This window comes from Amblyraja radiata, chromosome 45 (assembly GCF_010909765.2).
Source record: "Amblyraja radiata isolate CabotCenter1 chromosome 45, sAmbRad1.1.pri, whole genome shotgun sequence".
Taxonomy (NCBI): domain Eukaryota; kingdom Metazoa; phylum Chordata; class Chondrichthyes; order Rajiformes; family Rajidae; genus Amblyraja; species Amblyraja radiata.
In genome coordinates, this window is record NC_046000.1 from 6108190 (window position 1) to 6121470 (window position 13281).

Sequence of the window (13281 nt, forward strand, 5' to 3'; positions counted from 1 at the left end):
CGAGCCTCTGGTTCCCCGGCAGTCCAGGACGTTGTGTTCAGCGCGGCGAAACAGGTAGGTCGTGCATTTACCGCTCTCCTCCCTCCTCCTGACCCCCATCTCCGCCCCCTCACCCCTCCCTCCCCAGAGCACATTTACCCAGACCCCCGTAGTTTCACCCTGTACGATCTTCTCCCATCGGGCAAGATATACAGAAGTGTGAAAATGCACACCTTCCAGTGACCCCATCTACACCTCACGCTGGCTTGGCAAGGCCAGCAGCATCACCAAGGACCAGTCCCTTCTCCCCTTCTGTAAGTAAGCACGCAGGTACAGCATGCAGTGAGGAAAGCAAATGGCACGTTGGCCTTCACAGCGAGAGGATTCGAGTATAGGAGCAAGGAGGTCCTGCTGCAGTTGTACAGGGCCCTGGTGAGACCACACCTACAGGTGCATAGTTCCTTGAAGGTGGAGTCGCAGGTAGATAAGGTGGTCAAGAAGGCTTTCGGCACTTTGGCCTCCATCAGTCAGAGTATTGAGTACAGAAGTTGAGAGGTCATGTTGCAGTTGTATAAGACGTTGGTGAGACCGCATTTGGAATATTGTGTTCAGTTCTGGGCACCGTGTTATAGGAGAGATGTTGTCAAGCTTGAACGGGTTCAGAGAAGATTTACGAGGATGTTGCCAGGACTCGAGGGCCTGAGCTACAGGGAGAGGTTGAGCAGGCTGGGTCTGTATTCCCTGGAGCGCAGGAGGATGAGGGGTGATCTTATAGAGGTGTATAAAATCATGAGAGGAATAGATCGGGTAGATGCACAGAGTCTCTTGCCCAGAGTAGGGGAATCGAGGACCAGAGGACACAGGTTCAAGGTGAAGGGGAAAAGATTTAATAGTAATCTGAGGGGTAACTTGTTCAGGCAGAGGGTGGTGGGTGTATGGAACGAGCTGCCGGAGGAGGTAGTTGAGGCTGGGACTATCCCAACTTTTAGGAAACAGTTAGACAGGTACATGGATAGGACAGGTTTGGAGGGATCTGGACCAAACGCGGGCAGGTGGGACTAGTGTAGCTGGGACATGTTGGGCGGTGTGGGCAAGTTGGGCCGAAGGGCCTGTTTCCACACTGTATCACTTACGACTTTATAAAACACCATAATACAAGTCAAACAAATATTCTTCAATACTAAATATACTATTAACCAGTCTGAAGAAGGGTCTCGACCCGAAACGTCACCCATTCCTTCTCTCTAGAGATGCTGCCTGTCCCGCTGAGTTACTCCACCATTTTTGTGACGATATACTACTATACAACTATGTTGACAATCCTTGTCCAGGATGCATTCCACCCCCCGCGGTCCCGGAAATCCCCCCGGGCGCCCGTGGACAGTGCGCGGTCCCTCTCTAGTGCTATCCGGGCGCAGACGTAACCCCGAAAAAGGGGCCGGCCACCTATCCCCTTTGCTGTCTTAGAAGCATAGACAATAGGTGCAGGAGTAGGCCATTCGACCCTTCGAGTCACATTCAATGTGATCATGGCTGATCATCCCCAATCAGTACCCGTTCCTGCTTTCTCCCCATATTCCCTGACTCCGTTAGCCCCAAGAGCTAAATCTAACTCTCTCTTGAAAACATCCAGTGAATCGGCCTCCACTGCCTTCTGTGGCGGAGAATTCCACAGATTCACAACTCTCTGGGTGAATATGTTTTTCCTCATCTCAGTCCTAAATGGCTGACCCTTTATTCTTAAACTGTGTGTGACCCCTGGTTCTGGACTCCACCCAACATCGGAGAACATTTTTCCTGCATCTAGCCTGCCCAATCACTTAAGAATTGTATATGTTTCTATAAGATACCCTCTCATCCTTCTATATTCCAGCGAATACAAGCCCAGTTGACCCATCATATGTCAGTCCCGCCATCCCGGGAATTCACCTGGTGAACCTACGCTGCACTCCCTCAATAACAAGAATGTCCTTCCTCATATTAGGGGACCAAAACTGCACACAATACTCCAGGTGCAGTCTCACCAGGGCCCTGTACAACTGCAGTAGTTGCTGTTAAACTCAAATCCATGGCAATGAAGGCCAACATGCCATTAGCTTTCTTCACTGCCTGCTGTACCTGCATGCTTACTTGTCTTGTGTTCCAGGTACCAGCTCCGGGTCACCAGGATCGGACTGTCTACAGTAACTGGTTGAAGCATTCGAGCCGAGAAAGTCCTCTCCACGGAACCATCCCCTTGTAAGCATCTCCTGAACTGGGCTTGTATTCACTGGAATTTAGAAGGATGAGGGGGAATCTTATAGAAACATATAAAATCCTTAAAGGATTGGACAGGCTAGATAGAAACATAGAAATTAGGTGCAGGAGTAGGCCATTCGGCCCTTCGAGCCTGCACCGCCATTCAATATGATCATGGCTGATCATCCAACTCAGTATCCCGTACCTGCCTTCTCTCCATACCCTCTGATCCCCTTAGCCACAAGGGCCACATCTAACTCCCTCTTAAATATAGCCAATGAACTGGCCTTGACTACCCTCTGTGGCAGAGAATTCCACAGATTCACCACTCTCTGTGTGAAAAAAGTTCTTCTCATCTCGGTTTTAAAGGATTTCCCCCTTATCCTTAAGCTGTGACCCCTTGTCCTGGACTCCCCCAACATCGGGAGCAGGACAATGTTCCCCATGTTGGGGGAGACCAGAACCAGGGGACACACAGTTTAAGAATAAGGGGTCGGTCATTTAGGACTGAGATGAGGAAAAACCTTTTCACCCAGAGAGTTGTGAATCTGTGGAATTCTCTGCCACAGAAGGCAGTGGAGGCCGATTCGCTGGATGTTTTCAAGAGAGAGTTAGATTTAGCTTTTGGGGCTAATGGAATCAAGGGATATGGGGAGAAAGCAGGAACGGGGTACTGATTCTGGATTATCAGCCGTGATCATATTGAATGGCTTGAAGGGCCGAATGGCCTACTCCTGCACCTATTTTTCTATGTTCTATGAAAAGCCCGGCGGAAAATGGCTACTTACAGAAAAAAGACACTTTCTTCACTTATATAAGTAGACCAGCCTAGAATGCTAAGAGGGTCGGCATGGACAAAGTGGGCCGAAGAGCCTGTTTCTGTGCGTGTGTGACGTTTATGAGTAGGCCCGAGACCAGTTTCTGAGCCATCAGTGGTGAAGAACATGTTGGAAAGAGGGCTCGGGTGAGAGGAAAGTATAGTTAGCGCGTAAACAGGCCCTTCGGCCCACCGAGTCCGCGCCGACCAGCGATCTCCGCTCACTATCCTACACCCACACACTATGGACAATGCACGCACGCACCAAGCCAATTAACCTACAAACCCGCACGTCTTTGGAGTGTGGGAGGAAACCGAAGATCTGGGAGAAAACCCGCGTGGAGAACGTTCAAACTCCGTACAGACATGGTCAGGATCGAATCCGGGTCTCCGTCGCTGCAAGCGCTATAAGGTAGCAACTCTACCGCTGCGCCACCGTGGCCGCCAAAGTGATAGGGCAGGTTGCGAGACGAGTCACGTGAACCAGAGGCTGACTCGAGGGGGCTGTGCGCACAAACACACGAGTATCCAGCGTCTGCAGTTCGTCAGGGAGGCAACATATAAAAAACGGCGGCTCTTTCAGTAAATGCACAAGGTTTTTGGATTCAAAGTTGGTCAGCTGAACATTCCTACATATTCCCACATGGGTGATCCAGGTCCACCACCGATTCTCCGGCAACTGGTTGTGTGGCACCTACTTTAACATACGATGAGCGTTTGTCGGCACTGGGCCTGTACTCGCTGGAGTTTAGAAGGATGAGGGGGTGGGGGGGGACCTCGTTGAAACCTACAGAATAGTGAAAGGCCTGGACAGAGTGGATGTGGAGAGGATGTTTCCACTAGTGGGAGAGTCTAGGACCAAAGGGCACAGCCTCAGAATTAAAGGACGTTCTTTTCGGGAGAGATTTCTTTAATCAGAGGGTGGAATTCTTTGCCATGGACAGGATTTTTAAGGCAGAGATAGATAGATTCTTGATTAGCACGGGTGTCAGAGGTTATGGGGAGAAGGCAGGAGAAAGGGGTTAGGAGGAAGAGATGGATCAGCCATGTTTGAATGGCGGAGTAGTCTTGATGGGCCGAATGGCCTAATTCTACTCCTATTCCTTATTGCCTTAGACAATAGACAATAGGTGCAGGGCCCTTCGAGCCAGCACCGCCATTCAATGTGATCATGGCTGATCATCCCCAATCAGTACCCCGTTCCTGCCTTCTCCCCATATCCCCTGACTCCGCTATTTTTAAGAGCCCTATCCAGCTCTCTCTTGAAAGCATCCAGAGAACCTGCCTCCACCGCCCTCTGAGGCAGAGAATTCCACAGCCTTATGACACAAAGTGCTGGAGTAACTCAGGCAGCATCTCTGGAGAACGTGGACAGGTGACGTTACAGGTCGGGAGCCTTCTTTAGACTCAAGACTTAAGTCAATGTTCGAACCGTTGGATTGTAAGCTACCCAAGTGGAACACAAGGTGTTATAGTTTAATTAAGTTTTGGTGCGGATTTGTAGGTTAATTGGCCCTCTGTAAATGGCCCCCCTAGTGTGGATGAGAAAATGCTATAACTGAGGGGGGTCACCTGTCCACGTTCTCCAGAGACGCTGCCTGACCCCGCTGAGTTACTCCAGCACTTTGTGTCTTTTTTCCGTAAAAACCAGCACCTGCAGTTCCTTGTATCGACATCTGCTGAAAAACCTCGGCCTCCACTGTTGCCTCATGGCGCCAGAGACCCGGGTACCATCCTGACCGCGGGTGCTGTCTGTACGGAGTTTGCACGTTCTCCCCGTGACCTGCGCGGGTTTTCTCCGGGTGCTCCGGTTTCCTCCCGCACTCCAAAGACGTGGAGGGGTTGGAGTGTTACCGAAAGGTGTGTGTATGTGTGTGGCGTAGAATAATGGATAGGATACGTTTAGAGGGAGGGTCAGAAGAAGGGTCTCAACCCGAAATGTCACCCATTCCCTCTCTCCAGAGATGCTGCCCGTCAGGCTGGGACTCTATTCCTTGGAGCGCAGGAGGATGAGGGGCGATCTTATAGAGGTGTATAAAATCATGAGAGGAATAGATTGGATAGAGTCTCTTGCCCAGAGTAGGGGAATCGAGGACCAGAGGACACAGGTTCAAGGTGAAGGGGGGAAAGATTTAATAGGAGTCTGAGGGGTAACTTTTTCACACAAAGGCTGGGTGGGTGTGTGGAACGAGCTGCCGGAGGAGGTAGTTGAGGCTGGGACTATCCCAACGTTTAAGAAACAGTTAGACAGGTACATGGATAGGATAAGTTTGGAGGGATATGGACCAAACAGCAACAGTTCTATCCGCTGCTCCACCTGTGTACCAGGACTTTGCTAACGTTCCGACATTTCTCCCAGCATGGGCGCCCTGGGATCGGGCAGTGACTACGCATCTTTCTTCCACTATCTCGGGATCAGCGCCATGGACATTGCTTACACCTACAACAAGGTATGGCTGCCTGTCTGACTCTCCCCTCCACCTCTCCCTGCTCCCCTCCCCTCTATCCCACTCCCATAGAAAATAGGTGCAGGAGTTGGCCATTCACCCCTTCGAGCCAGCACATGGCTGATCATCCAGAATCAGTACCCCGTTCCTGCTTTCTCCCCACATCCCTTGATTCCGTTAGCCCTAAGAGCTAAATCTAACTCTCTCTTGAAAACATCCGGTATATCGGCCTCCACTGCCTTCTGTGGCAGAGAATTCCACAGATTCACAACTCTCTGGGCGAAAAAGTTTTTCCTCATCTCAGTCCTAAATGGCCGACCCCTTATTCTCAAACTGTGTGTGACCCCTGGTTCTGGACTCCACCAACATGGGGAACATGTTTCCTGCATCTTGCCTGTCTGATCCCTGAAGAATTGTATATGTTTCTATAAGATAATAATAATAATAATGGATGGGATTTATATAGCGCCTTTCTAATACTCAAGGCGCTTTACATCGCATTATTCATTCACTCCTCAGTCACACTCGGTGGTGGTAAGCTACTTCTGTAGCCACAGCTGCCCTGGGGCAGACTGACGGAAGCGTGGCTGCCAATCTGCGCCTACGGCCCCTCCGACCACCACCAATCATCCTTCTAAACTCCAGTGAATACAAGCCCAGTCGACCCATTCTTTCATCATATGTCAGTCCCACCATCTCGGGAACAATGTTTCTCCGTCTCCCCCTGCTACCCTCCCCCCCACTTCCCTCTCCCCCAATTTCCACCTTACCTGCTCCCTCCCTCTCCCTTTCCCACCCCACTACTCCCTCTCCCCCCCACCCACCCCAGGCCTGTCTGTGTATATCTGTGTGTGTCTCTAGTCTGTTTGTGTGCGTGTGTCCCTGTCTGTCTCTGAGTGTTTCTTTGCGTACGTCTGTCTCTATCTGTCTGTATTCGTAACAAGAGGATTTCAGTATAGGAGTAGAGAGGTTCTTCTGCAGTTGTATAGGACTCTGGTGAGACCACATCTGGAGTATTGTGTACAGTTTTGGTCTCCTAATTTGAGGAAGGACATCCTTGTGATTGAGGCAGAGCAGCGTAGGTTCACGAGATTGATCCCTGGGATGGCGGGACTGTCATATGAGGAAAGATTGAAAAGACTAGGCTTGTATTCACTGGAGTTTAGAAGGATGAGGGGGAATCTTATAGAAACATATAAAATTATAAAAGGACTAGACAAGCTAGATGCAGGAAAAATGTTCCCAATGTTGGGCGAGTCCAGAACCAGGGGCCACACACAGTCTTAGAATGAAGGGGAGGCCATTTAAGACTGAGGTGAGAAAACAAAATTTCACCCAGAGAGTTGTGAATTTGTGGAATTCCCTGCCACAGAGGGCAGTGGAGGCCAAGTCACTGGATGGATTTAAGAGAGAGTTAGATAGGGCTCTAGGGGCTAGTGGAATCAAGGGATATGGGGAGAAGGCAGGCACGGGTTATTGATTGGGGACGATCAGCCATGATCGCATTGAATGGCGGTGCTGGCTCGAAGGGCCGAATGGCCTCCTCCTGCACCTATTTTCTATGTTTCTATGGCTGTGTGTCTGTTTATGTGTGTGCCTTGCCTCTATGTGTGTGGGTCTCTGTGTGCTGTGTCTGTGTGTGTGTATCTGTGGGTACACAGTATATGTGTGTAGTGTGTGTACAATGAGTGTGTACAGTGTGTGTACTGTGCGTGCGTCTGTGTGTGTGTACAGTGTCTGTGTACCATGTGTATGTACATAGTGTGTATAGCATCAGTGTGTACACAGTGTGCGTTTGTGTACAGTGTGTGTGTGCACTGTGTGTGTTTCTGACGGTTCCCTCTGTTGTCTACAGTCAAAGACGAGTGCTCGCATCTACCCAGCGTACCACACCGCCTACGACACCTTCGACTACGCCTCTCGATTCATCGACCCAGGTACCACCAGCGCCAGCCCACACACTGTGGGTGAAGAGGGAGCGGTGTTGTCTAGTCTTTGTGCTTTCGGCATGGTCCCGTACCAGACGGCCAGGCCTTAATTCCCAGCACGGCGCTCCCTCACCGCCCCTCCCACACCGCCCCTCCCTCAGTACGAAGCCCTTGGCCTCCATGAGCCGCATTTGATTTGAGTATAGGAGCAGGGAGGTTCTACTGCAGTTGTACAGGGTCTTGGTGAGACCACACCTGGAGTATTGTGTACAGTTTTGGTCTCCTAATCTGAGGAAAGACATTCTTGCCATAGAGGGAGTACAGAGAAGGTTCGCCAGACTGATTCCTGGGATGTCAGGACATTCATATGAAGAAAGACTGGATAGACTCGGCTTGTACTCGCTAGAATTTAGAAGATTGAGGGGGGATCTTGGGGAAGTCCGGAACAAGTGGTCACAGTTTAAGGATAAGGGGGAAATCTTTTAGGACTGAGATGAGAAAAACATTTTTCACACAGAGAGTGGTGAATCTCTGGAATTCGCTGCCACAGAAGGTAGTTGAGGCCACAGTTCATTGGCTATATTTAAGAGGGAGTTAGATGTGGCCCTTGTGGCTAAAGGGATCAGGGGGTACGGAGAGAAGGCAGGGATGGGATACTGAGTTGGATGATCAGCCATGATCATATTGAATGGCGGTGCAGGCTCGAAGGGCCGAATGGCCTACTCCTGCATCTAATTTCTATGCATCTATGCAACCTGAGGCCTAGGCCCCATTATCCACGCTGAGGCCTCGGCTCCATTAGCAACAGCCTGCGGCCTAGTTTTCAGCCGTAAGCCTGAGGCCCGGTCCTGATGCTCAGGAGTCAAGAGTGTTCTATTGTTATCTGTCCCAGATAGGACAATGAAATTCTTGCTCTAACCCCTTCTTCCACCCACCCCCCCTCCTCTCTCTCCCCCAGGATTCACCAGCCACCAGGCGGTGGCACGGACAGCCGGGAACGTGGTGATCCGTCTCGCCGATGCCTCCCTCCTGCCCTTCAAGGCCCGGGACTACTCCGAAGCCCTGGTCGAACTCTACCAGCAGGCCCAACAACACCTCGAGCCCACGCTGGCGCAACAGGGCATCTACCTGGGTGAGTGAGGGCGTGCGGAGAGAGAAGGGAGGGGGGGGGGGAGAGAGGGAAGGGGGTAGAGAGTGAGGGAGGAGAGAGGGAGAGCGGGGAGGAGAAGGAGATGGAGGAGGGGGAAAAAGTAATGTAAAAATTACTTAGTGGTGGTCGGCGCGGAGCCAGCGGGCCGAAGGGCCTGTTTCCGGGCTAAACTCCCTGAACCCCTGGATTAGATCTGGGCCTGGGATATTTGGGGTGCTGGCAGTTTCTGGTTCATCTCTGAACCCCCCCCCTTCTTTCCAGAACACCTACAGCGCGCCGTTAATCGATTCAGCGGCGCCGCAGAACGGTTCGACCTGCGAATGTCCGAAAATCGCGAACTTCTGAAGTGGTGGGTCCCCTCCTCACCTCCGACCTCTGAACCTCCCTCCCCGTCGACCTTTGAACTCCGAGGCCAAACTCAAGGGCGGAGAATGCACCATCAAAGGCCGGACTCTCAATAGCGCTGATGTACGGGGAGATCTAGGGGGTCCAAAGTTCACACCCCCCCCCCCCCACTGAACATGGCAACACGAGTAGATAGACCGGTAAAGAGGGCCTGTGTGTCGGCACTGGGCCTGTACTCGCTGGAGTTTAGGAGGATGAGTAGGGGACACACACACACACACACATCGCATGGAAAAGCGCTGGTCAGGCTGCATATGGAGCAGTTTTGGGCCTCACATCTGAAGAAAGATGTGCTGGCTCTGGAGAGGGTCCAGAGGAGGGTTTTTTTAGAATTATCCCAGGAAGGAGTTGGTTAACTAACGTACGATGAGCGTTTGACGGCGCTGGGCCTGTACTCGCTGGAGTTTAGAAGGATGAGGGGGAACCTCATTGAAACGTACAGAATAGTGAAAGGCCTGGATAGAGTGGATGTGGAGAGGATGTTTCCACTGGTGGGAGAGTCCAGGACTAGAGGTCACCGCCTCAGAATAAAAGGACGGCGTACCTTTAGAAAGGAGATGAGGAATTTCTTTAGTCAGAGGGCGGTGAATCTGTGGAACTCATTGCCACAGACGGCTGTGGAGGCCAAGTCAGTGGATATTTTTAAAGCGGAGAGACAGATTCTTGATTAGTACGGATGTTGGGTTATGGGGAGAAGGCAGGAGAATGGGGTTAGGAGGGAGAGATAGATCAGCCATGATTGAGTGGCAGAGTAGACTCGATGGGCCGAATGGCCTAATAATGCCCCTACGATTTATGAACATGGACTTATGCACAGTATGCTTGCCTTCATCTGTCGTGGGCGATGAGTACAAGAGTCAGGAGGTCATGACACCACTTTGTAGGAGCTTTGGAAGACAGAAAGCGCTGGAGTAACTCAGCGGGTCAGGCAGCATCAGCGGAGAACGTGGATAAGGTGACGTTTCGGGTCTTCAGACTCCAAGGCTTATCGGACTGGGGTCAGGCTGCATGTGGAGTATTGCGTGCAGTTCTGGTCCCCTGCCATTACGGGATGAGGAGGCTTCGGAGAGGGTGCAGAGGAGAGTTTACCAGAACGCTGCCTGGGTTGCAAGGTGTTAGCTGCAAGGTTGGACAGAGTTTTCTCTGGAGAGTTTTCTCTGGTTGAAGGGAGACCTGGTAGATGTTTATAAAATTATAAATAAGGCAGAGATAGGGTAGACAGTCAGGACCTTGGGGACAAAATATCAAAGACTGGAGGGCATTGCTTTAAGGTGAGAGGGGCAAGTTTAAAGGAGACGTGCAGGGGAAGTTTTTGTTACACACAGGGTGGTGGGGGCCTGGAACGCGATGCCAGGGGTGGTGGTGTGGGTGGAAACTGGGTGCTCCGGTTTCCTCCCACACTTCAAAGATGTGCAGGGTTCGTGGGGGGGGGGGGTTAATTGGCCCCTCAGTGTTTGGGTGGGGGTGGGGGGGGGGAGTTGAGGGGAAGGTGGGGGAGAATTCAATGGGCGGTACTGACAATGCGGGACAAAAGGCCTGATTCCGTGCTGGATCTGATCTGCATGTTCCAGGCCTGGGGAGGGGGGGGCGACGAAGGGATGGGTTTGGGAGAGATGCTGAGGGGAGGGAGGGGTAATGGATGGTGGGTGGGATGTGGGAGAGAGGGAGGGGGAGAGAGGGAGAAGCGGGAGCACGGGCGGCCGGAACGAGATTGGGAGGGGAGCGGGAGAGAGGGAAGGGGAGACGAGAGGAGAGTGGGTGGAGAGACGCAGGGAAGGGCGGAGTAGAGAGGGTATGGGGCGAGAGAGAGGGAGGGGGATGAGAGGGAGGGGAGAGAGAGGGAGGGGGGGAGAGAGAGAGGGAGTGTGAGAGAGGAGGGAGAGAGAGAGGGAAGGGGAGAGACGGAGCGGGGAGAGCGCATGAGAGTGGGAGAGAGGGGAGAGAGGGAGGGGGAAGAGAGGAGGAGGGCGGACGAGAGAGGGAGGGGGAGAGAGAAGGGGAAGAGAGGGAAGGGAGAGAAGGATGGGAGGGGACGAGAGGGAGGGGGGGAGAGAGGGAGGGGAGAGAGAGGGAGGGGGAGAGAGAGGGGGAGGGGGAAGAAGAGGGGAGGGGAAGAGAGAGAGGGAGAGAAGAGAGGGAGGGTGGTTGAGAGAGGGAGGGGAGAGAGGGGGGGGAGAGACGGGAGGGGGGGAGAGACGGGAGAGACGGGAGGGGGCGAGAGAGGAGAGTGGGAGGGGAGAAGGGAGGGGGAGAGAGAGGAGGGAAGGAGAGAGGGAGGGGAGAGAGGGAGAGAGGGAGGTAGAGAGCAAGGAGGGAGAGAGTGGGAGAGAGGGGAGAGAGCGGAGAGAGGGAGGGAGGGGGAGAGAGGGAGGGGGGGGGAGAGAGGGGGAGAGAGGGAGGGGAGGGGGAGAGGCAGGGGGAGAGAGGGGGGAGAGGAGGGGGAGAGAGGGAGGGGAGAGAAGGAGGGGAGAGAGTGGGGAGAGAGGGAGGGGGAGGGGAGAGAGGGAGGGGGAGAGAGGGGGGAGAGGAGGGGGAGAGAGTGGGAGGGGAGAGAGGGAGGGGGAGAGGGAGGGAGAGAGGGAGGATGGCGATGTTGACCACACTGACCCTCTCCCTCTCTCCGTGAGCAGCCCCCTGCAGCAGCGGATGATGAATGACCAGCTGATGTCCCTGGAGCGATCGTTCCTTGACCCCCTCGCCTTCCCCAGCAAGCTGTACTACCGGTGGGTCACACTCCCCCCGCGACACATTGCACCCCCCGCGATCCCTACATGACCCCTTGCTCCCCCTCCACGACCCCTTGCTGCCCCCCCGCGACCCCTGGCTCCCCCGCGACTCCTTGCACCCCCTTGACCCCTTACTCCCCCACGCCCCTCAAACACTTCCCCCACTCACAAGTGTCTCCCTCTCTCCCTCCCCCACTGATGGTGGTCTCTCACTCTCTCTCTCCCTCCCCCACTGATGGTGGTCTCTCTCTCTCTCTCTCTCCTCCCACAGCCACGTTGTCTACGCCTCGCGGAGTTCCCCGGTGCGGACATTCCCGGGATTAGCGGATGCGGTGGAGGAGGCGGTGGTGGGGAGCGGGGACCCCTCACTGTGGGGGTCCGTGAGGAGACAGCTGGCCCTCCTCACCTACGCGCTGGAGAGCGCCGCCTCTGTGCTGGAGCCCCCCCTTGATGGGGGTCTGTGAACCGAGACATCTCCACCTCCATCAGCCACCCCCTCCCCCCCTACACCACTGTCCCCACCACCTCCCCCTCTCCCCACCCCTCCTTCTCCGCTCCTCACCCTCCCCTTCCCTCTCCCACCCTTTCCCTCTCCCACTCCCTCTTAAATATAGCCAATGAACTGGCCTCAACTACCTTCTGTGGCAGAGAATTCCAGAGATTCACCACTCTCTGTGTGAAAAATGTTTTTCTCATCTCGGTCCTAAAAGATTTCCCCCTTATCCTTAAACTGTGACCCCTTGTTCTGGACTTCCCCAACATCGGGAACAATCTTCCTGCATCTAGCCTGTCCAACCCCTTAAGAATTTTGTAAGTTTCTATAAGATCCCCCCTCAATCTTGTAAATTCTAGCGAGTACAAGCCGAGTCTATCCAGTCTTTCTTCATATGAAAGTCCTGACATCCCAGAAATCAGTCTGGTGAACCTTCTCTGTACTCCCTCTACGGCAAGAATGTCCTTCCTCAGATTAGGAGACCAAAACTGTACGCAATACTCCAGGTGTGGTCTCACCAAGACCCTGTACAACTGCAGTAGAACCTCCCTGCTCCTATACTCAAATCCTTTTGCGATGAATGCTAACATACCATTTGCTTTCTTCACTGCCAGCTGCACCTGCATGCCTACTTTCAATGACTGGTGTACCATGAAGTAACTCAGCAGTTCGTCAGCATCTCTGGAGAAAAGGAGTCGGTGATGTTTCAGATCGAAACCTTTCCACAGACCTTTCATATCCTTTGTTCCCTGTCTAATCCCCCTCCTCACATGCTGTCTGTGGAATTCTCTGCCTCAGAGGGCGGTGGAGGCTGGTTCTCTGGATACTTTCAAGAGAGCTAGATTGGGCTCTTTAAAGATAGCGGAGTCAGGGGATATGGGGAGAAGGCAGGAACGGGGTACTGATTGGGGATGATCAGCCACGAACAATGGTGGTGCTGGCTCGAAGGGCCGAATGGCCCACTCCTGCACCTATTGTCTATTGTCACACCCGCACCCCTCCAATCTATAAACTTACTCGAGACCCATCTGCCCATATCCCTCTAAACCTTTCCTATTCCATGTTCCTGTGCAAATGTCTTTTAAATGTTGTTGTAGT

General features: G+C 53.1%; 1 protein-coding gene across 1 annotated transcript in view; it reads left to right on the forward strand.

Annotated features, from left to right (window-relative positions):
- Positions 1–12189, forward strand: part of naaladl1 (N-acetylated alpha-linked acidic dipeptidase like 1) — a 29551-nt gene extending 17362 nt beyond the window's left edge. The window contains exons 10-17 of the mRNA XM_033015216.1: positions 1–54; positions 2126–2217; positions 5394–5484; positions 7337–7418; positions 8368–8541; positions 8821–8908; positions 11595–11687; positions 11962–12189. The exon at positions 1–54 is cut by the window's left edge and continues 14 nt beyond it. Coding sequence (XP_032871107.1) covers positions 1–54; positions 2126–2217; positions 5394–5484; positions 7337–7418; positions 8368–8541; positions 8821–8908; positions 11595–11687; positions 11962–12154 — 867 coding nt within the window. The 3' untranslated portion in view covers positions 12155–12189. The remainder of the gene's footprint in view (positions 55–2125; positions 2218–5393; positions 5485–7336; positions 7419–8367; positions 8542–8820; positions 8909–11594; positions 11688–11961) is intronic.
- The last annotated feature ends 1092 nt before the right edge of the window (positions 12190–13281 follow it).